Below are 23,187 nucleotides of genomic sequence, written 5' to 3'. Positions count from 1 at the left end.
TTTTGTCGGGGGTTACACGTCGTTAAGTTTTTGGAAGGTGTAGATTTGCACCAATTATCACCTTTGTTTATATATTCTTAAAAATATTAAATTAGTGTTATTTCTAAAAGCATTTAATGCATTATATTCTCACATTTTAAATTATTATTATTATTTATAAATTCTTATTAAATTTGATCTCCACGCGGGGTTTCCTTATGGTTGGGGCCGCCTCGAGATGGGCCCGGGCTAGGTGGATGCCACGTCACACGATAAATGATAGAGGAAGAGAGTCGGTTGGGCTCACCAAGTCATTGAACAAACAGTCGTCAAGCTTCCGTTTCCTAGTAATCAACGTTAGGCGGAGTCGACTTTTCGTTCTTCCCCAATCGATGCGAAATTGCCGGACAGGGAAACCCTAGATCCCTAATTTGACGACCGGCGAACCATCCGGATTTCCGATTGCTCCGACAAGAAACCGCCTCGACGGATGCCGGACGCCGTCGCCGTGAAGCAGGAGAAGGACCTTGCTTTGTCGCCGACGAGCTCCCGGTCGGTGACAGAGACTGTGAATGGGTCACACAAATTCGTGATCCAGGGCTACTCCCTCGCCAAGGGCATGGGTGTCGGCAAGCACATCGCCAGCGAGACCTTCACCATCGGGGGGTTCCAGTGGGCCATCTATTTCTACCCTGACGGGAAGAACCCGGAAGACAACTCCCTCTATGTGTCCGTGTTCATTGCCTTGGCCAGCGAGGGAACCGACGTGAGGGCTCTCTTCGAGCTTACCCTCCTCGATCAGAGCGGCAAGGGGAAGCACAAGGTCCATAGCCACTTCGACCGCTCGCTGGAGAGTGGCCCATATACGCTCAAATACCGTGGAAGCATGTGGTACTCGCATCAATTTATCATTGAATTTCCTTCCTTTGATTTGCAATACGTTATCTACTTTTCATTATGATTATTCTATTCTTTTTGAAGATGTTTTTACAGCCTAATCTAGTTTTTTTGGCTGAATAATTGTCATTTGATGAGAAATATTGTTATCATAATCTTCTACAGTGCTGCTATCTTCCTATTTCTCATGGTTTGATAATGTTTTTCAATGGCAATCCTGTGCTGGATTCTGTGTGCACATGGAACTATTTGCAACAATACGATGTGTATTGTCCTTTTTTGCAATAATATCATCATCCCATGTTGTCTTAGTTCTATTTTGAGGTCCATTATATAACAAGACTAGGTCTTCTTGTTTTCCTTAATTAATTTTTGTTTACAATAGCGAGAGCTTCACAATTATGTGCTTTACTTAAAATATATTCCAGGGTAACCCGACTCATTCATTGGCCAAGACTACAAATGTAAAGGATTTTATGCTGTTGACAACTATAGTGAATCTTCCAACTATGGAGAATATTTAATTTCCTTGTTTCGAATTTTTCTCTCTCTACGTTTCTCATGTTGCTATGTTGGTGTCTTGACATTTTTCTTCTTCTTATTTTGTATGTGATCTTGTGTTTATATGTTTTTTTTGCCTATGAAAATCGTCTAATTTTAATCTCTTATTTTTCATGGTATCATAGCCTCCCCTACTCCTTGACACCACCACACGGCGACTATTAACTAGATCCTCCTGCAACCCTTCCACTACCTACCAACCTCTTTGAATGTCGATGCTATCCATTTAACTTCTAAATGCCCTTATCTTCCCAAGTTTACAGTGGCAAGCGACTTTAGCCTCAGACTCTAGATTCATTTGCACTGCTGCTTCCCCCAGTCATTGTCTCAGCCACCCTTGCCTCTGCCACCTTCTGCGCTCTGCTTTCCTACGTGGATCACTTCGGTTGAACTTTTGACCATCAAGTAGGCTCTGTGTATCCTTGATGTTTACGTCAAATAAACTTTACTGAATGCTAATTTCATTGCTGAATCTAGTTGATACTGTCCCAGATGAACGCTTACACAAATTCCCAACCAATTGCACCAGATCTCAGACCTAGAGCTCAGTCTCAATTGCCAGGTTCCCAGACCTGATGCTTATGGGGATATTTGCCATAGTTGGCATCCACCCACAGAAGTCCTTGGTGTCCTAATTTTAAATCCTCCTAATGCATCGATCCATTCTTTAGATTTGCCCACAATGGTAATCCGGATGATGATCATCCATATGATAGAAGACCAAGAATAAGATAACAAAGAATAAAAATCTTAAAGTATATAAGGACTGATCACATCCGACTTATTTTGTGTTTATCAGTCCTGTGAATTGGCCCCCCTTGAGTCACCCTCTTGTCCACTGGACTCATATAGATTGTCAAAATAAAGAAAAAGCAGCTAAAGTTTGGAATGGTCTCTGGTTTTATGTGCATTGATCAAAATGAGCTTCAAGTTCCATACATGAATGTGTAGATGATTATCACATGTTGTGTACTTTGAAGAATAGTAGCTTGGTTTATCTTGATATCATTTTGTAATCCTTGGTTGTATGCACATTCCTTAGGGGCTATAAGCGGTTTTTCCGGCGGGTTGCTCTTGAAACATCGGACTACTTAAAGGACGATTGTTTGAAAATCAATTGCACTGTTGGTGTTGTGGTGTCTATAGTGGATGCACCTCGATTACACTACATACATGTACCAGATTCTGATATAGGAATTCATTTTGGCGCACTTCTTGATAATCAACAAGGTTCTGACGTTGTCTTTGATGTTTGTGGGGAAAAATTTCATGCACATAAACTGGTATTAGCTGCTCGGTCTCCAGTATTTCATGCTCAATTTTTTGATGACCCAGCTGGTCAGAGCGGTGATGTTGTTATTGCAGGCATGGAACCTAGGGTTTTCGAGGTAAGGTTTGTCAAACAATTTTTTCACTGTAGCTGATGCCCAAAATTCAACTCCAGTACTCTTCTAATATCCTTCGCCATTCATTGCCAGGCAATGCTACATTTTATCTACAGAGATATTTTAATACAGGATGATGCAATGACTACGTCAAGTTCACCTGAATATTCTGCATCGAACACACTCTGTTCGAAGTTGATAGCTGCAGCAGATAAGTATGGCTTGGAGAGACTTCGACTATTGTGTGAAGCTCATTTATGCAAGGATATATCTGTAGACTCAGTTGCCAGCATACTGTCATTGGCTGATAGTTATCATGCCAAGGAACTTAAATCAGCTTGTCTTAAATTTGCTGCAGAAAATCTTGGAGGTACTTGATTCTACCATTAAAATTGGGCAACAATTCCTTAGAAAGATGTTGAGTTAATTACTTTTTGTAGTACGTATCATTTTATTGCTATGCCTATCAAATCTTCACATGACTTGCACGCATTGACATTTGTGCGTATTTTTGACTTGATCATTAGCCAAACTAATTATTCTTCTGTTGAATTCTCTAATCACTGTTGAAAAATACAAATAAAAAAAAAGAAGCATTATGGCTCTTAAATTCTTAGCTTGAATGACCTAATGATACCACATGTGAATAATTTGAACTTTGCCAAACAAAATTTTCATTTTTTATAATTTAGAATCTGATTCATACCTGACTTACGATTTTTGAATTCTGTATTTTCTGATCAAGAAACTTAGCTTTTATTATTTTTTCCAGGTCATTTTGCTCGAATATCCAATTTGCAGGTTTCTTTGCTAAAACAGATGAATAACTCTTTTAAAATTCACATTAATTGTTTTGTATGCAAATAAGGCGGAGGTTGATCGTTACTTGTTCTGATCATTGTGATTAAAGTGCAATTTTTGTTAATTAGATAATTGAAAAGGATATAATCATTTTTTTTTCTGTATGGCTATAGTTTTTGAAAAACATAGCAAGAGGTTGATTTGTTTCCTGTACAAATCATACTGTTTGTTTGCTTATCAAACTAAACAAGATGGAGGCTTCCATTGAGATAGTGTCTTAGAATGTTTTCCAAATTGAGAAACACACTTTTCTGCCTAGAAAATGTAGTGTATTTTACAGTCTACACTTTTCTGCTTATCTTGCATGGATCATCTACTTTGATCAGTGGACCATATTATCCGCCCTTGCCAATTTGGACGATTGAATGCGATTGCATATCTGTTTCTTGCATTTCAAAGTTGATTCTTACAACCTTGTTACTGAATAAACATAGGGTTATCTTGCGTGTTGAAACTTGTTCAAACACTAGTTACATGGATATTTCTGTTACTGAAAAAGCATTGGCTATCATTTTTTAGCTCTTAATGTAGTTACATATGTGCAGCTGTGATGTGCTCAAATGGATTTGAGCATCTCAAAGAAAATTGCCCGTCATTGCAGTCGGAGCTCCTAAAGATAATCGCAGGCTGTGAAGAAGAATGCAGCAGCGGTGGAAAGAGCCGGAGTGTTTGGGCGCAACTCTCTGACGGCGGCGACGGCGACTCCAATGGTCGGAGAGTAAGGCCTCGCCTATGACACTTGCAAAATAAATGTCAAGCAGGTGAAAAGATTTGTACAAAATGCAGTGTGACCAGTGCTTGAGAATTGATTTCTTCAGCCGTGTATTGTCGCAGGCTTTTGGCACGCAACTACATTTAACTGTTTGTACAAAGACAAAGGCAACTTGCACTTCGAACGTTAGTAATGATGTCGTTTTGATGACAACAATGACTTGCAACATTTTGATTTCGAACTAATATTTGATTTGTCCTCTAGTGAAGCTTTGGATATCTTTCATTAAGAACAATGATATAGATAATGGCAGTGACTTGCAGTGGAGTTTGAAGCAAATTTAACTAGAAATCACATGGAATGAGGGCCTCCGTCCTTGATGTTCGTGACCTGAACAGCGAGCGGAGTCCTCACGCGATGGTACCCGTCCGACCACACGATCTCCCCGAAGTCGTACCTGCCTTGCGATCTCTTCGCCGGCGACATCGTCACGTAGTACGACGCCTCCTCCTGCCCCGAGAAGACTAGCAGCGGCGGCCACACCACCGTGCTGACCCCGTGGGGGCTGACGACGGCCGCGAAGTAGACCGCGTGCCTGTTCTGCCCTACGTTGCGCAGCGTCCGCTTCACCGTCACCGTCGCCCTCAGCTCCGACACGACGATCGCCGGGTAGTTCAGCTCCAGGTCGGAGTGCTTCCCTCCGGCGGCGCAGCTCACGTCGACGCTGGGCGACGGGAGAAGCATGCTCTTGATCTGGGCTTCCGAGTAGCCCAAGCTGCAGAGGTAGACGACGTAGTCTCTGGTCTGCATGTCGTAGACGAGACCCGGGTCTATTGCCCTCAGCGGATCCATGTGGCCGGCGCCGACGTCAAAGGCGTCGGCCGGCTTCGCCGCCCCGCCGGACAATATCCTGTCGGCGCTCGTATCGCTCGTGTACGCTGCAGAACAAAGATTATTATTCATGCATGAGAAATGGAGATGGAGAAGCAGCCTTCCATGCAAAAAAAAATGGCTGCTATTCCTTCCCAGACGATACCTGTGGTCATTAGAGCAGACTTGATCATGGCCGGAGACCAGTCCGGGTGGACCGATCTGATGAGGGCCACAACGCCGGAGACGTGGGGGCACGCCATGGAGGTGCCGGAGTTGAAGTTCCAGTTCACAGACCGTCTGTCGTATGGAAACAAGTACGTTGGGGTGGATTTAGGAGACCACGCTGCCAGTATGTTCACTCCGGGAGCAGCCACATCGGGCTACGTTTCAGAAATCAAAGCAAAGAAAAGATTCAACCGGAGTTTATCAAAATATTTCGCAGAAGTCGCCGGCGATGAGCTGATGATTAAACAAACCTTGAGAATGTCCGGAGACACAGAGCTGGGCCCTCTCGACGAGAAGTACGCAACGGAAGGAGCCGGTGAGCTTCCGATGGCGGTCCTGCTTGGCATGATTCGCGCCGTCGGATTCCTGCAGTTGATTCGATAAAAGGAAAAGAACAAAAAAAAACTAATCAGTCGATTGAATTGGGATGGAGAGGAGCTTCATGAATGCGTCACCGTGAGGATCGGATGTAGTGGAGGATCTGAGTGCCCCGGCGGAGGTCGACATGGACGGACGGTAGGAGGTCGTCGGTGGCGGTGGGGGTGCCTGTGGACTCGGCGAAGATGATGGCGGAGGCGTTGACGGCGATAAGAACTGACAGGGCGGCGAAGGCGCTGGAGGTATCGCCGATGGCGGCGAAGCAGAGGATGATGGCCCCGGGGGCCCGCCTGGTCCGGTTCCACCGCTCGATGTTGCAGGACCTTCGTGAACCGGAAGAATAACAACCATCAAAAGCGCAATTATCACGAATGCATAAATTAATTTTAAGAGATTAAAGAAAGGACTAGGGAAAGAGAAATCACCCATCAGTGAATAATTGGATGCTTTCTACTAGTTTTGCCTTCATCTCCTTTCTAATAAATCCTTCTCCCTATCAAAATTCAAGTATTTTGGATTAGTTTTGTAGGATAGTGAAAGCCTTTTTCATGTCGAATTTTGTGCTTATTAATTAGTGCAATTACTTCTATAACAATGATTAGAATGTAGATTTTCTTCCAAAAATGGAAATGATTTAAGGAGCAATTTGTTACCGTGAATGAGAGATTGTTGCCGAGCACGATCTGCGTTGGAAAGGTTCGATCGATGGTGGCCGCCGCCACGCAGATGCTCCACGGCGACACGTTCTGCACCAGCGACGGGAGCCGGTCGTCGTTGTTCCCCGCCGAGAACACCACCGGCGTGCCCAGCTGCGCCGCGTGGAACGCCCCGATGTCCGTGCTCGTCCTGAACAGCTCTATCAGCGGCGGCGGCGAGCCCAGCGAGACCGAGATCACCCCCACCCCGTCCCGGAGGGCCTCGTCGAACGCCGCCAGCACGTCCGCCTCCGAGCACGCCCCGTCCATCTCCCGGAACCAGCACACCTTGTACGCCGCGACTCGCGCACGCGGCGCGCCGCCGCGAGCAGCGCCCGAGCCGAACCCGAAGTAGCTCGCGCCGGCGGCCGCGGAGCCCGCGGCGGTCGACGCCGTGTGGCTGCCGTGCCCGATGCGGTCGCGCGGCGACCGGTACTCTGCCTCGCCGGTGGTGTTCAGCGCACCGTACTCCCGCTCGAACCCGGCGACGTAGTACTTGGCGCCGACGAGCTTGCGGTTGCAGGCCTTCTTGGGGTCAAAGCTCTCCCCTCTCACACAACCCCCGCGCCACGACGCCGGCACCGGCGGCATAAGCGGAGGCTCCTTGAAGCTGTCGGATTCCGGCCAAATGCCTCAAAACCAACAAACAAACAACAAAATTTCAGCAATAATAAGCTCAATCATCATCCAAGGACAGGCATATATACGATCAATTATTTATTTATTCTATTTATAGTAATCATGCATGAATCCAATAACACGACACTGAGTTGAGAATCCAACCAGAATCCAAGACGCCGACAATTATGTCGTGTCCATGGTCCAACTGCAAGGAGCTGCTGCTTCCTTGGCTCCCTAACCAGCCGAGTCCCATGAAATCCCAGCTCCGAGTCGTGTGCAGCTTCAGCGTCTTGCTCCGGAACACAGAGATCACCTCCTCGAAGCCTGCAAGTGCAAGTACCTGCGTCGAATTGAGCACGGCTGCGAACCCAGAGAAGCCATGCGTGTAGCTGTACACCATGGCCTCCTCTGCTTCTTCTCGCCCGGAGAAAACATTGCAGAGGAGTCTGACATGGCGTCTCGTGGTGAGAAGAGGATCGTCTCGGCCATGGCTGTGGCCCAGATAAACTATGTGAACCTGTGAGTGAGCAAAGTGAAGGCCATGGATGAGGAGAAGGCCCCAGAGCAGGCGAGCAGTGGTGGTGGCGGCCATGGCAGCTCCTCTTCTTGGAGTGGACGACTGGGACACTGAGATTTGGGGATTTTATACTTGGCGAATTAAGGCCATGCAAAGTCTTATCATTCCTCTGTGCTCTCTGAGACTGCTTCAGTCGCAAGCTTTCAAAAAGACAGAATGGCCTGTGACATGCATGATGTCTTTCTCTCCCATTTCACACCCATACTTCCCTCTCTTCCTAGGTTTGATTGTCTTAATTAGGTAAGTAAAGCTTGAAGGAATGCTTCATGTAATTGCAATACGATTAATTGATTCGATGTTATGAAAATCTTGATTACTAAATTAAATTGAGAAGCACATATAGATTTTGACAAAAAATCTAATATCATAAATAGACAATTTGATCTATATTTCATCCATCAAATAAATTCAGAAAAACACAACAATTAATAATGTGACACCCCAGCTTCACGATAGTTCAATCGCTGTAGATGTATTCTACGTGAGAATTGAACCTTGGTTAGTTAGAAAATACATCTTGTCTCTTACCACCGTACCAAGCCTAGGTTCATCATTGAAGTAAAAGATGATATCGCTCACTTCAAGTAGATCAGTATCATCGGCCCTATGGCTAAATACAGACAAATAAATCATAGGAATTTTTTGTCCTAGTACAATAACCTTTTGTACGAGAGAGATCAGACACCTAATAAAATATTTTGCATCCATTAAAAATAAAAATTGACCTAAGACCTATTATAATAAGCACACATGACCAACTGGACCAATCTGGGCCATCATTAATCTTTAATGTAGTTGTTTTCATTTACACCCGTGCAAATCCACCATCTATGCAAAAAATCTTGTTTAGGGTATTAAAAAGGCAAAATTGTATGTGTATGAACTCGTTGCGTGTGGTGACTCTCATGACTGCCACTAGAGTGGTAGCGTACAGATGCTAAGCATAGTTGTTTATCCACCATAAAAATTGAGATAGGTTGGTGTGCATGATCACTATCTACTTGTTTATATACCTCTTGTAGATGTTCATTGACTACGTAGCAGGCCTGTAGGAGTCATTGAACAGCTCGAATCTTCGAGTTGAATGCCTCTGTCGAATTGAATTGGATTCTCATGTCAGGTATTTCAGGCGTGTTGTTGTTCTAATCTTTGGTGAAGCTTAGAGGTTGAGTCAGCCGATCAGATTAGATAGACTAATTGTGTTTGAGTGGATTGTAATTGAGTCGATTAGGTATAAGCTAGCCAGGTTGGGTGCGCTAGATAGGCGGCGGGTGCTCCAATCAAACCAATTGAGCAATCGGGCTAGGGGACTAGTTGAGTTAGTAAGGCGGATTAGATGTGCAAATCATTGCATTTGGTCAAATTTAATGGGCTCGTTAAGTCAGTCATCAATCGAGCCAGCCAGTTTGATCGTATTGGATAGGATGGTTGAGCTAGCCAAGACGAGCAAGCTAGATGAACCAAGGTAAGAGGATTGGACGATCAAGGTTGCTGGCTAGGCTAATCAGATGTGCTGATTGGGTTAGACCAACTAAACAAATCAATTAAGTTGTCAAACATAAAAAAGACAAGTCACATGAGCTAGTTGGGTTAGACCGATTGAACAGACTAATTGAGCTATCGAGCAAGTTGAGGGAACTGGGAGAGTCAATTGGGTGGGTTAAGCTAAATAGACCATCGAGTTGTGGGTCAGGCCAAGCAGACTAGGTGAACTACTTGAGCTAGACTAACTTTGCAAACTAATTGAGCTAGTCAGGACAATTACGCTAGTAAGATTGGACAAACCTACTGAGCCTGTCAACATAGCTGGTTGGTCAAACCAAACAAATTATTTATATAGAAACTTCGGTAATTGACTAAAGGGTGCTAATAAAATTATATACTTCTTAAAAGGTATACTTAATTTTGAGATTTTACACATTCACTTTCTATTTTACCCATTCCGTCAACTACTATAGTGTTGTATTCAAAGAACAAAATCATGTGATGTAAGATTTCTAAAAATATCATCATCATAATGTTGCATAAAAATCAGCATCACTATGGTGTTGTATTTTGAAAATAGCATCGCAGTGATATTGATTTTTGAAATATAGCACCAAAGTGGTCCTGTTTTTTTTTAAATTCAGTATTATTATAGTGTTGTTTTTTGAATGTAACACGACAATAGCTGATGGAAGGGATAAATAAAAACAAGTGTTCCATTTGAAAATTTTAAAAGTTAGGTATACTTGTGTGTATATATATATATACATATATAAAATATCCAAACTATTCATTCTTTGTTTGTTCTCTTCTTTAGGAAAAGTGCATTATACTATCTGAACCCACCAACATCAAAAACTTTATCTAAATTCAGAAACACAATACAATCTGAGATTGTCCATCTGTTAACCATCATTAACAAATGAGCAATTTCCCTCCTTTACATTTGGACACATCAGCAGTTTTTCTTTTTTCTTCTTCATTTCCTCCTCTTCAGGCACAGTCTTGGTGTAGTTAATTAGAGCCCTCCTCCAATTGTTGATCTTCTTACTCCAGTTGCCATTCTCTTCTCAGTTTCTCTATTGTTTGTGTGCAAGCCATCCACAGACTTAGCCTCAAATTCACAGACAAGAACAAAACTAAATAGGTTGTATGCTGTCTTTCCTCTTACTGACATGAACTTTGGTAGAGTGACTGTGAAACAGTGAGAGTGAGTGAGTACAACTACAAGGGGAGGTGTAGCTTTGCAAACACACTTCACTTTGTGGCATGAGTTCACATCATCATACTTGTTTGTTTGTTAAACCGTAGGATACCTATTAGCACGCTTACAGACATTTCACAATCTTCCTTAAAGCAATGTAAGCATGCATCATAATCTACTTGTCTTGTAGTGTATCAAGTGCTATACTTAGCTTGCTCAAAGAAAGTAGCTGCTGCCTAGTATTCGTCTTCCTTGCGGTTTGAATGTGTGTCTCCTTCCCTTCATTACTTAGCCAACCGAATCATTTCAGTCGTCTTGTTCTGAGACATGTCGAATGCGAGAATGTTCTAATGTTCATGGAAACTTTGCTATGACAAGAACTTGCGGCATTGGTCTAAAACATGTTCTTCATTCGAGTGTGTCTAAAACTGTTTTGAAGATTCTTTTACTTGATAAAAAGTTGATTACTAGATCTATCACGAGGTATTCTTATCTTAATTACTATTTTCTTATGATTTCATCGAACGATTGGGGTATATTGAGACCTTGTACATGGATAGACAGATAATCCACTGCAGCCTATTTAATTAGGCAAATTAAAACATCACAAAAGCATCGCCACTTAGTGTTAATTATAGTTGCAACTCTAGTTAGTTATTGGAGTTCTTTACCGACTAATCTTGAAATATATGCCACGAGTAAGTTCAATCTTGTGAAATTCATCTAGTAACTTAGCATCGACCAAGTCAATCATCTATGATCCCTTCTAAGATCCATATATATATTTTGTAGAGTTAAACATTACCGAGCAAGCTACGAGAGAGTATCCTTACTCCTTAAGGGAATCCAAACCCTTTAAATCTACTTAATACTTCATTTTTTTTTTTACTAACAAATTAGTTTGAAAGAAAGAGTAGAGAAGATTGAGTAACAAGAAGCAATTTAGTAATAGCTTAGTTATAAGAAACACTAAAATATATGAATCGTTGTTCAGTCTAAAGTGGTGTACAAACACCCCGTCGAGAAGACTGGTGCCTCGAAAACCAACTAACAATTCAACACTAAAATGCTAGTGCCTTCCTTTGCCCTTTTGCATTTATTCTTCCCCTCTTCTTTCTTGTAGCCTATGGAATTGGCATTTAAAAAAAAGAATAGTCCGGTGTGAAATATTTCCTAAAAATAGAATCATTCTTCGTACATGAATCCGACTAGGAACAATTCTAAATAGGAACTTATGGTTGATATATATAGCAATTTAACCAAAAAAAACAAAGAAAGAAACAACGAATAAGTGTAAATCGAACTTGAATTAGAGTCATTGTCATTGTTTCGCTGGAACAATCTGAAGATCAAAAGCAAACACTTTTACGGTAGGATGAGATTCTGAAGGAGAGAGGGCGACTGTTGTCAAAATTTTCTTTCAGATGGAGTGAGAAGAAGTTTGGTTACCTTAACCCTTCAAAGACCTGGCCCTTTATATAGGACCTTAGGCCCACATACAAAAGCCATATCTTTTATTGGACTTAAATCTTAATGGCAACACTGAGTGTTACCTACCAAATGGAGAAATAAATACCAGCACGAAGCTTTTACCAATATAGGATCCCGAGGATGGATCTACTGCACCCTCAAAATACCAAGATATGTATCCTTCTCCTGCTGTGTAACTATAATGATCATAATTATAATGTTTTTCTGTCATTAATCACTATTTGTGTTGTAACATAAACTCGCAGAGAAGAACAATCCTGATATGTGCAATTCCAGTGTTTATGAGTTTCTGTCTCAATTGTTCACCTTCCATGAAACTGACAATAGTTTTTTTTCTCTGTATATGATGATGCTTCTTTAGGCTTCTCTGTGAAAATTAAAGCACCTTTACACCTTTTTAATCTAACACCACAAGTCCAAAATCTTACAAGAACCGATTGATATTTTCTGAGTAGATGATACAGTAGTATCTGATAAATAATTGGCAACTGATGTGTTACAAGTATCAAAAAACTAACCAATATTCCAATAGAAGAGATAAGCAAGAAAACAACATGAAGCTTGGTACTTGCATCTGGATGTTCTTCTTCAGACAGCCATCATCATTCTTGAAAACTCCTCGAAATTCACTTGCCCATCGCCGTCAGTGTCGGCCTCCTTGATCATCTGAAGCACCTCTTCGTCTGTCATCTTCTCTCCCAGATTGATCATCACATTCCTCAGCTGTAATATGACAACATTTCATAACATGAATTATGAACAAGTATCCATTTTGATGAAGAAAAACTTACCTCAGTGGCTGAGATGTATCCATTTTGATCTTTGTCAAAGACCTTAAAGGCTTCTCGGAGTTCTTCCTCAGCATCTGTCTCCTTTTTTAATCGTAGGAGCAAAAACAAAACAAAACAAAACAAAACAAAACAAACATGATTTATAGCCAAACAAAATAAACACTTTTGGAACTCAAATTTTGCGTGTAATATATATACCTTCATCTTCCTTGCCATTAAGTTCAAGAACTCAACGAATTCTATGGTGCCATTTCCATTGATGTCGACCTCCTTGATCATATCTCTTAGATCTTCTTCAGAAGGGTCTTGGCCCAACGACCGAATTACAGTCGCCAGTTCTTCCAGAGTAATACAACCTATCACAACATCAAACAGAGAAAATCAAAATATATATACACAAAAAAAAAAAAAAGAATTGCAAGAGCACCAATGACTAAACAAACCATCTCCATCTTTGTCAAAGAGGCAGAAGGCCTCTTGGAACTCAGAAATCTGCTCATCTGACAATCGCTCCATGCCTGACAGCCTTAAAATCTAAGCAAGAAACAGCAAGGAAGAAGGACCAACGAGATAAGGAAGGAAGCAAGGAAGAAGGATCCTCACCTATATATATATATATATATATCTCCCTATCCTTTGCCCAGTCAAATGTGCCTTTTACTAACGCAAATATCGAGAAGAATACTTCCTTCCTTGCTTCACAATCCAACTATTGACTGTTTGCTTCTTTTCTTTTTTATTTTCTTTGCCCTTTTTGCTTTTGCTTTGCTGATGATCTGTAGCGACCTAACAGCGATTTAAGAAGCGATAGTGGTGGTTATTAAATTCAGGCGTGATTCAGTAGCAGTTGCAGGGAGAGTTTAAGTATCAATCGAATCTGCAGTTCTTTTCTTTTTCTGAAGATTTCCTACAGCCAGGCACACAGCTGGAGGTGGGATCTCGCAGTCGATGCGTGCATGGTGATGGTGCAGTGTGGTGTTGACTTATTTCTAGATCGCCATGATTTGAAACCACGTATCTCTGTTTCTGTGTTCTTCGCAATTATTTGAGCATTTTTATGCAAAATATGAAGAAATCAAACTGTGTTCTTCGCCAGATCTCCTGTTTTCTTGCTCTATCGGTTTTAGAGGATCCTACACGGTGCCGACACGTGGTCGACTCATTTTTGTACCGGTGTTTCTACTGGAAGCAGCCGCGTGGTCAGGTGGGGCCCGAGTGAAGGGTATCGGTGCTGCCGATCGACGCGACCTGCCACGCGCTTAGACTTTGACTTTTAAACGATGACTCGTTGGTTTTCCCGCCTTTTGGTTCTGATGCCTATGACGCGTCTAGATGGACAGTTTGACCGACAATTTATAATCAACACGCTTACATTTTTTAAATATTTAAATTATGTACTCCTATTTTTTAAATTATGCATGAATTTTTCATAGAGAAATTTTGACAATTTAAAGTTAATATTATTTTTGGTCGAAATTGTTAGATGAGATTTTGACATTCAAGAAGCACGAACAAAGAGCATAGAATGATTCTATGGACTGAAAGAAAGACTATAGAGATTTTATCTTAAGAATTTGAAAATTTTAAGTTTATCTAGAGAAAAAAAATGAGAGTAGAATAACTCCATAAGTTACATAGAATTCGAATCTAATATCATAGAGATCAGATTCTAAATATGCCTAAATCGTATTTCAAATTTATTAGATGGACAAATCAAGATAAATATTGTCTATTTCCCGGATAAATTAGGTAAATTAAAAAAAAATCATAACATAGGTGATATTTTGAAAATTTATATACACAAGTAGCATAAAAAGATCATATATATATATATATATATATATATATATATATATATATATATATATATGCGCATAGGACGAGTGCTCAGCTTGCATTAAATGAGTTAGGATTTTCGCTCGTAATTAATTTACTGCTTATCATCTCTCTGCTCTCTTTTTTCTACTCGTGTTTTAGAATCCATGTTCCATATCGACTTTATGAACTCCAATTGTTGCCCCCAAGGCGTAGCGCAGACGGTGGGCGCATGATATCTCTGTCGTAATGGCCAGGGGTCGATTCTCAGGAACTGACGACCTGGGGTTTACCCCGCTATGCGCCTATGGCCTGTGTACCTGCATGAACCTCCCTCCATATCCGTGGGGCCGACACTAGGGGGGCCGCTAAGGTAGCGGATCTACCTTTTTTTTATGAACTCCAATTGTTGATTTTAAGATTTCAGTACAAACATTGAGCTAATTTTCATTCAAAACTAGCACCAATATGGTAGTTTTGAAAGACTAGCACAAACGCTGAGCTACTTTTCTTTCAAGACCAGCACCAACGTGATGGTTTTGAAAGACCAGCACCACTTTGAGAAAGAGCTAAGAGATAAATAAAAGGGTGTCAATGTCAAAACACAGATTGAATTATTTGCCTCTAATAAAGAGAAGAATTCAGGTTTTTTTTATTACAATATTGATTCAAATAACAAATTTGATAGGTATTTTTGAGTGAATCATGTATCAAGGAGGGTATATAGTGTATTTTGTGATGTAGTTGTATTTGATACGACATATAATACCAATAAATATGAGTTGATTTTTACACCATTTGTAGGAATTAATCATTATCATTACATAATTATTTTTGATTGCAGATTTCTAAGTGATGAGAAAATAGAGTCTTTTGTTTGGTTGATTAAGAAGTGTATAGAAGCCATGCTTAAAGCTGCACTAAATAAGACCGATATCAGATTTGTCACATTGTTAGTCATACTGGATATATATGCCCTAAAAGACTTTATTGGTCTCGGGTAAAATATAAATTTTTTCTCGGAAATGAACATTTTGATATTCAATGTCCTAGTACATTTGACTCAAATTTCATTGGTGGTCCTACAACCTCAAGACAACCATCTATTTCACAAGTATATCTTAAAGTCCTCTCATCTGTGCATACTTGTGGTAAAATTCCAGAGTTTTCATCTACTGATTAGTATAGTGACACTGGAGCAACTCATCATATCACATCAGATTATAATATCCTTACAGACTTAATGTCATATTATGACTCAGATACGGTTCAAGTAGGAGATGGTTCAGGTTTGTAAATTGCTAATCTTAGAAACACATATGTTCATTTATCTAATCGAACTTTTCATATGTGCAATGTCTTTCATGTTCCATCTATCACTAAAAATTTACTTTCTATATGTCAGTTTTGTCTTGATAACAATGTCAGTTTTTAGTTTCATCATAATGATTATCTTATAAAGGATAGAGGAACAAATGTTATTATGTTTTATGGGAGAATCAAAAATGGCCTCTATTATCTTCAGAGTTCTTCAATCAAAGTTTTTGTTAGTGAACACACAAATAAACCAGCTTGGTATGCTCGACTTGGTCATCCTTCCCTTCGTATTGTTCAGTCAATCATCAATAGGTATGGTTTACCTACTTCCATTACCTCCTCTCCATCTTATTCATGTAGGGCCTGCATGGAATCTAAAAGTCCTAAACTACCTTTCTCTTCATCTGATCATGTTTCTAATTTTCCACTTGAAATAATCCATTCTGATGTTTGGGGGCATGCACCTATTTTGTCTAATCAAGGTTTCCAATATTATGTACCTTCATTTATCATTTTAGTAAATATACTTGGCTCTATCCTATGAGAAAGAAATCTGATTTATTTGATATATTCTGTAATTTTCAAATTCAAGTTGAACAATATTTTAATCGTAAAATACTTGTTGGATCGAAAAGAATTTAGATATCTCCATAATGGTATGATATTGGAGACTTTGAGCCTAAGCCCTCATGGTTTTACTCTTGAGCTCTCTTCAAAAGGCCTCATACCAATGGAGATATCTTTCTCTTATAAACCCATGATCTTTCCCATGTGTTTTCAATGTGGGACTATGTTTGCAACCTTGCAACCCCAACAATACTTTCTTTTCATTCTGATTGGGGAGGCGAATATCAAACTCTCCATCATCATCTTGTCTCTAGTGTAATTGTTCATTGAGTTTCTTGTCCTCACACTCCAAAATAAAATGGCTCTGTTGAGAGAAAACATAAACATATAGTTGAAACTACCTTAGCTCTTCTTCATCATGCATCGGTTCTGTGTAAATTTTGGGATGAAGTTGTTAGCACTATAGTATATCTCATAAATTGACTTCCTACTCCATTGCTCAATCATATGCGTCCTTTTGAAAAACTTTATAATCAAACCCCTGATTACACTTTCCTTTGAATTTTTGGTTATGCGTGTTATCCATAGTTACACCCCTATTCTAAACACAAACTTGACTCTCGTTCACTAGAATGCGTTTTTACTTGGTTATAGCAATTTGCACTATGGTTATCGTTGCTTGCATATACCAATAGGACGAATTTATATTTCACGACATGTTAGGGGGTGTTTGGTTCTTTCCTAGGAATAGGAATCGGAATGGGAATTATTGTATTGTGGAATGAGAATGGGTATGAGCATGGATATCACTCTTAAAAGCAATGTTTGGTTAGTTGCATATTTTCTATCGGAATAAATCAAAATTTCCTTTTTTACCCTTAAAGGAAAATAAGAGAAAAAATTAGATGTGAGAGAAAGATGAATGTGAGAGAAAAATATGATGAAAGAGAATGATGAGACAGAAAGTATGATGAGAGAGAAATGTGATGATAAAGAATGAAGAGAGAGAAAGTGTGATGAGAGAAAATGAGAAAAGAAAGTGTGATAGGAGAGAGCATGATGAGAGAAGATAAGAGAGAAAATATGATGTGAGAGAAAGTATGATGGGAGAGGATGAAGAGAGAGAAAATATAATGAGAAAAAATGAGGGAAAAGAGTGTGATGAGAGAGATTGAGGAGAGAGAAAGTATGATGAGAAAAAAAGAGAACAATGAGTGTGATGGGAGAGATTGAGGAGAGAGAAACTATGATGAGAGAGAAAGTGTGTTGAGGAAAAAAAGGAGAGAGTGTGACAAGAGAGATTGCGGAGAGAGAAAGTGTGATGAAAGTGAAAGTGTGATGAGAAAAAAAAAGAGAAAAGAGAGTGTGATGGGAGAGATTGAGGAGAGAGAAAGTATGATGAAAAAAAGAAAGAAGAGAGTGCGATGGAAGAGATTGAGGAGAGAAAAAGTATAATGAGAGAGAAAGTGTAATGAGAAAAAAGAGGAAAGAGAGTGTGATAAGAGAGATTAAGGAGAGAGAAAGTGTGTGATAAAATGATGAGAGAGAACAAGGAAAGAGAAGTGATATGAAATAAAAAATAAATAAATATATTTTAATATTCGATATTAAGGGAGAAAATTTTAATTTTAGGTCAAGGGTATTTTTGAAATAAGGAAATATTTTGATTGATGAAAATAGGGTAATGACTCATTAAAGGGGAGGCACATGGGAATGAGTTAAGGATTCATTCCCTTATTTGTATTCCTATTCCTATGATCCAAACATTAACAATGACAATCAATGATTCTCATTCCCATTCCCCACTCATATTCCCCTAAACCAAACGTCCCCTTACTTTTGATGAGTCTCTATTCCCTTTTTTGATAGCTTCTTTAATCTCTCCTCCAGATACAAGAAGCACCTTCTTGATGCCACCTAATATTGTCAGAAGTGATGGCATCCTAAGTCCTACTCCGAAACTCTCTAATAACTCTCCTATACCATCAGAATCACCTCAGGTTACTGCTCCAATCTTGGAAGCCTCGCCAGTCGAAGATAATATGCTCTCTAGTTCTGGATCCTCAGATAATGCCAGTCCATCATCTACATCACCATGTCAGCATACTTCCTGGTCGCCATTAATAAGTGATTCAGATGATAATGCTTCTCATCGCATGCTTCCCATTAGTGACATTTATAAGCGTTGTCCACCAAATACAACTCTAATGGTCTCTTCAAAATCTATTGAACCAACTTATTTTACACAAGAAAGCAAGGATCCAAACTGGCGTAGTGCAATGACTACAGAATTTGATGCATTTCTTCGAAATGGAACATGGAGTCTAGTTCCACGCACTCCCTCAATGAATGTTGTGGGCTCTAAATGGGTATTCCATCTTAAGCATCGAGCTGATGATTCTCTTGAACGGCACAAAGCTCGACTTATAGCTAAAGGATTTAGTCAACAACCAGGTGTTGGTTGCTACTCGGAATATCATACTGGTTCCACTGTACAAAAATTTTGTACAAGTGACAACCCTTTCCTAACAGCATATTGTGTTCTTTAGAAATTAAACTTGGAATCGCAAACAAAACTTAACATTATTGATTCCAATTTCAACTTATCTGTTCTTAGAGGTTTAGACTTGGATCGCAAACGATGCTTAACATTATTAATCCAAATCCTCTCATGTTACAAAGTTGATTAAATATTTATTTCAAAGATCGACTTCCAGGTTAAACATGACGAGACACTAGACTTTCTTGGGTATGAGATCATCCACCACTTCCTAAACAAAGCCTTTCAATGAAATTCAATATTTAATCTCCTTATAGTAACCCTAGGTTTAACCACTAAGAACAATCAAATCACAAGATCGAAAAATAAAAGAAACACAAAATCGAAACATAAAATCGATTGCATAAAATCGATAGCCTCTTGTGTTTGGTATTTCAAAATCCATACAAAGAAAACTAGTATAATGCGGAATAAGACAACTAGTTATATCTTTCTTTGTAGCTAAAGACCTCTTGATCTTCTGTTGTATTCCTTACCTTCTCTTGGATGTCGTGTGGGCGACGATCTACCAAGATGAATTCCACCGGGACCACTTCTTCTTCTCCAAGACTCTTGAGCCATCAAGGGATGCCAAAATAGGAAATTTCCTTCTTCTTCTTCTCCTTCAAGCAACCGACCACCAAGTGCTTCTCCTATTCTTCTTCTTCCTCTCCAAGCAACCGGCCACAAGGATATAGCAACCCTCGATGTCGTCGGCCCTAAGGAAGCAAAAGAGGTGACAAGATGAAGGTGGTGCCGCCGGCTACAAGAAAGAAGAAAGGAAGGGAGCATGGCCGGCTACCAAGGAAATAGAGAGGGAATAAGAATAGGCTGTCTTTTTCATGAGGCACCCTCTCCCCCTCTTTAGTAATCCTTGGTCTTGGTAAAAAAGGAAAGTTTAATTAAAACTCCCTTTTAATCTTCTTATGGCCGGCCACATCATATCATGGTATACTAAAAAGGAAAAATTTGTACAAAAAAAATTAAAGCTTCCTTTTAAACCATGATGTTTACAAAAGGGAAAGTTTTAAATTTAATTAAAACTTCCTTATTTGTGGCCTCCCTCTAAAAGAGGAAATTTTAATAAAAATCTCTCTTTTTAAATTTCCTATTGTACATGGCAATAAAGGAAAGTTTTAAAAATTAATCTCTCTCTTTTAAAATATGTAGACAACTACAAAAAAATGAAAGATTAATTAAAACTTCTCTTTTTTAAATCATGGTTACATAAAAGGAAAGTTTTATAAAAAATTAAAATCTTTCTTTTAAACATTATAGACAACTACAAATAAGGAAAGATTTTAATAAAATTAAAATATCTCTTTAATCCTTTTTAGATAGCTATAAAAGGAAAGATTTTAAAAACTAAAACTCTTTTTTTTAAAACCATGAGGATGACTATAAAAGGAAATTTTAAAAATAAAATTTCTCTTTTAAATCCCTTTCATGAATGGCTATAAAAGGAAAATTTTTAACAAAAATTAAAATCTCCTTTAATCCTATGTGGTCGGCCCCATGCTTGGACACCAAGCATGATTTGGCCGGCCACTTCTTGGGCTCCAAGCCTATACTTGGTCGGCCCCCTTGCTCCAAGCAAGGTTGTGTCCGATCCATTACTTGGATAAGAAGTAGACTATGTGGATATAAGGTTTTATAGAGGCTACAATAGGGACCGAGAGGAGAAATTGGTTTTGGTCTCCCGATGAGCTTGAGCTTCCTGTGTTCGCCCCGAACACCCAACTCAAGTTCATCAACAATAACTTGTACCACTAAAGAGTTATTATTGAACTACCGCACCAATCCCAAATTACATTATGAGCTCATTCTTATTATAAGTGCATTAATCTCCCTGTGTTTAATATATTGAATGTCCACTAATTAAATGAGTCACTGACAACTCACTTAATTAATATCTAACTCCAAGAGTAGTACCACTCAACTTTATTGTCATGCCGGACTATGCCCACCTGCAGGATTTACATGACAGTCCTTATGAGCTCCTCAAGGGAGCATCATCAACCTAGATTATTAGGGCACAGTTTCATTCTATAATCAACAACACACAATATAAATAATATCATTTCCCAACTTATTGAGCCTATTGATTTAACGAGCTAAATCACACCCTTTGATAAATTAAAGAAATAAATATTAAGTATACGTGTTTGTCATTATATCATGATTAAGAGTACGCACTTCCATAATAACAGAAATTTTTGTTCTTTTATGTAGTCAGTATAAAAGAAACTACCTCAAATGGTCCTGCTCAATACACTCATAGTGTACTAGTGTAATTTTATAGTCAAGATAAACTAATACCAAATTACACTACAACCACTCAAATGGTTTACCTTATTCCATCTTGGTTGTGAGCTACTATTTATAATTTATAAGGAACTGATAACATGATCTTCTGTGTGTCTCCTCACACCATGTTATCTTTAATATAAATTAAACGAACAACTACACTTAGCAAAAATGTAGACATTTGACCAATGTGATTCTTATAAATGATTATACAAAAGTTAGGCTTTTAGTATACATCCTAACAATCTCCCACTTATACTAAAAGACTATGCTGCCATATATGCTGTCATACATCTGATTCACATCCCCTCAACATGCCCATTAAAAGCTCTTGCCTTAAGGGTCTTGTGAAAAGATCCAGGTTATCTGCTGATGCAATCTAGGCGACAACAACTTCTCCTCGTTATACGATGTCTCGTATTGAGTGGTACTTGCGCTCTATGTGCTTACTTGCCTTATGGGCTCGTGCTTCCTTCGAATTTGCTACTGCACCACTTATTATCACAATACACTGTAATAATTTTGGACAAACCAGGAATCACATCTAAGTCCATCATGAAGTTTCTGAGCCATATAGCTTCTATGGCTGCCTCAGAGGCTGTCACATATTCAGCTTCCATGGTGGGGTCTGAAATGCATACCTCCATTGTTATGGCTCTACTTCCTAAAGTAAACATAAAACCCCGAGGTTGACTTACTATTTTCCCTATCTGATTGGAAATCCGAATCCGTTTAACCCATAGGGAGTAAGTTATCTACTTGGTAAACCAGCATATAATCTTTAGTCATTCTCAGGTACTTTTATATGCTTTACGGTAGTCCAACGTCCTTGTCTTGGGTTACTTTGATATCTACTAACCATGCCCACGACAAAACAGATATCTGGTCTTGTATATAGTCTCGCATACATTAGGCTTCCTACAGTATAAGGAGCTGCCTTCATTTCCTCTATCTCTTTTGATGTCTTAGGAGACATCTCTTTAGATAAAGATACTCCATGCTTAAAAAGTAGAAAACCTTTCTTGGAGTTTTGCATGCTAAAATGAGCTAGGATAGTATCAATATATGAAGCTTGGGATAAGCATAATATTCTTTTCTTACGATCTCTTATTACTTTGATCCCAAGAATATGCCCGCATTCTCCCAAGTCTTTCATATCAAATTGCTTGGACAACCATACCCTTACTTCTGACAACACTTTGATATTGTTGCCAACTAACTGTAACACCCACGAAAATATAAGATAAGTATATGGGTGTTATTTGCTTTAGAGCATAAAAGTAAGAAGAATCAAAAGAAAAAGAAATAAGAGAAATAAAAAGAGAGGTGAAGGTTTGAACCTTGGACCTCTCACAAAGGATAGAAATAAAATTGTATGATAACCACCAGGATAATGAATAACATATGAATGGAAAATGATGGGAATTGTAGTTAAAAGTGAGGATATAATTAAGTAAGGGAATAAGAGAAAATCAAGTAGCTTTCTTCCTCTTGTTTACCTCTTGGTTAAGAAAAGGAATAAGCAAAAGACAAGTTGTCTTTTTTTTTTTTCCTTTTCTCTCTATTTTTCGTGGGAATTAAGAGAGTGAGGATGAGAAGAATTAAGGGAGATGAATGGGGACATATTCTCATTAGGAAAGGATATAAATGAATTAAAGAGAAAGGGAAGCAAAGTTCATCTTTGTTTCTTTCACCTACTTAGCATAAAAAGGAAAGAGAGGAAAGGATTTCATTTTCTTCCTTCTTCCTCACCATTGCCGAAACTAGAGCTCTCCTCCCTCATCTCCAAAAGCCAAGTTTAGGTTTTCTCTCTAAGAGAAAACTAAATTTCAAGAAGGAGCCTTCAAGGTGTACCCTTCCAAGCAAGAGAAATCAAAAGGAGTGCTAGAAGAAGAAGCTCTCTTCTT

At 39.3% G+C, this 23,187-nt stretch overlaps 3 protein-coding genes across 4 annotated transcripts; 1 reads left to right on the top strand and 2 right to left on the bottom strand.

The window, feature by feature from the left end:
• The first annotated feature begins 290 nt into the window (after positions 1-290).
• LOC122006014 (BTB/POZ and MATH domain-containing protein 4-like) lies at positions 291-4,611 on the top strand. Its single transcript, XM_042561310.1, has 4 exons — positions 291-870; positions 2,480-2,825; positions 2,916-3,192; positions 4,229-4,611. The coding sequence occupies exons 1-4, from the start codon at positions 470-472 to the stop codon at positions 4,417-4,419; spliced, it is 1,215 nt and encodes a 404-aa protein (XP_042417244.1). The 5' UTR covers positions 291-469; the 3' UTR covers positions 4,420-4,611.
• Positions 4,612-4,724: 113 nt separating this feature from the next.
• On the bottom strand, positions 4,725-7,798 carry LOC122006013 (subtilisin-like protease SBT3.18). The gene is made up of 7 exons (XM_042561309.1): positions 7,350-7,798; positions 6,525-7,198; positions 6,297-6,364; positions 5,949-6,194; positions 5,745-5,859; positions 5,432-5,648; positions 4,725-5,333 (listed from the first exon to the last, which is right to left on the bottom strand). The coding sequence occupies exons 1-7, from the start codon at positions 7,777-7,779 to the stop codon at positions 4,747-4,749; spliced, it is 2,337 nt and encodes a 778-aa protein (XP_042417243.1). The 5' UTR covers positions 7,780-7,798; the 3' UTR covers positions 4,725-4,746.
• Positions 7,799-12,368: 4,570 nt separating this feature from the next.
• LOC122006010 (calmodulin-like protein 11) lies at positions 12,369-13,780 on the bottom strand. 2 transcript variants are annotated; one of them, XM_042561308.1, is made up of 5 exons: positions 13,339-13,780; positions 13,179-13,253; positions 12,934-13,091; positions 12,736-12,816; positions 12,369-12,667 (listed from the first exon to the last, which is right to left on the bottom strand). In XM_042561308.1, the coding sequence occupies exons 2-5, from the start codon at positions 13,249-13,251 to the stop codon at positions 12,533-12,535; spliced, it is 447 nt and encodes a 148-aa protein (XP_042417242.1). In that variant the 5' UTR covers positions 13,252-13,253; positions 13,339-13,780; the 3' UTR covers positions 12,369-12,532. The 2 variants fall into 2 exon arrangements, with proteins under 2 accessions (XP_042417242.1, XP_042417241.1); XM_042561307.1 differs by lacking the exon at positions 13,339-13,780 and having other exon boundaries at positions 13,179-13,332.
• Between the last annotated feature and the right edge of the window lie 9,407 nt (positions 13,781-23,187).

The sequence above is a fragment of the Zingiber officinale genome, chromosome 7B, assembly GCF_018446385.1.
Source record: "Zingiber officinale cultivar Zhangliang chromosome 7B, Zo_v1.1, whole genome shotgun sequence".
Classification (NCBI taxonomy): domain Eukaryota; kingdom Viridiplantae; phylum Streptophyta; class Magnoliopsida; order Zingiberales; family Zingiberaceae; genus Zingiber; species Zingiber officinale.
The sequence above is the reverse complement of the archived record's forward strand: the minus strand, read 5'-3'. Positions and strand labels throughout refer to the sequence as shown.

What these genes read in the sequence shown, in the direction of transcription:
- LOC122006014 (XM_042561310.1), top strand. Translation starts at nt 470, where the DNA reads ATGCCGGACGCCGTCGCCGTGAAGCAGGAGAAGGACCTTGCTTTGTCG. An exon ending in TGGAACCTAGGGTTTTCGAG is followed by an intron (nt 2,826 to 2,915) that starts GTAAGGTTTGTC and finishes ATTCATTGCCAG; the next exon opens with GCAATGCTACATTTTATCTA. An exon ending in TGCTGCAGAAAATCTTGGAG is followed by an intron (nt 3,193 to 4,228) that starts GTACTTGATTCT and finishes ACATATGTGCAG; the next exon opens with CTGTGATGTGCTCAAATGGA.
- LOC122006013 (XM_042561309.1), bottom strand. Translation starts at nt 7,779, where the DNA reads ATGGCCGCCACCACCACTGCTCGCCTGCTCTGGGGCCTTCTCCTCATC. An exon ending in CACTACATCCGATCCTCACG is followed by an intron (nt 5,860 to 5,948) that starts GTGACGCATTCA and finishes AATCAACTGCAG; the next exon opens with GAATCCGACGGCGCGAATCA. An exon ending in GTCTGCTCTAATGACCACAG is followed by an intron (nt 5,334 to 5,431) that starts GTATCGTCTGGG and finishes TTTGTTCTGCAG; the next exon opens with CGTACACGAGCGATACGAGC.
- LOC122006010 (XM_042561308.1), bottom strand. Translation starts at nt 13,251, where the DNA reads ATGGAGCGATTGTCAGATGAGCAGATTTCTGAGTTCCAAGAGGCCTTC. An exon ending in CTTTGACAAAGATGGAGATG is followed by an intron (nt 13,092 to 13,178) that starts GTTTGTTTAGTC and finishes ATGTTGTGATAG; the next exon opens with GTTGTATTACTCTGGAAGAA. An exon ending in GATACATCTCAGCCACTGAG is followed by an intron (nt 12,668 to 12,735) that starts GTAAGTTTTTCT and finishes GTCATATTACAG; the next exon opens with CTGAGGAATGTGATGATCAA.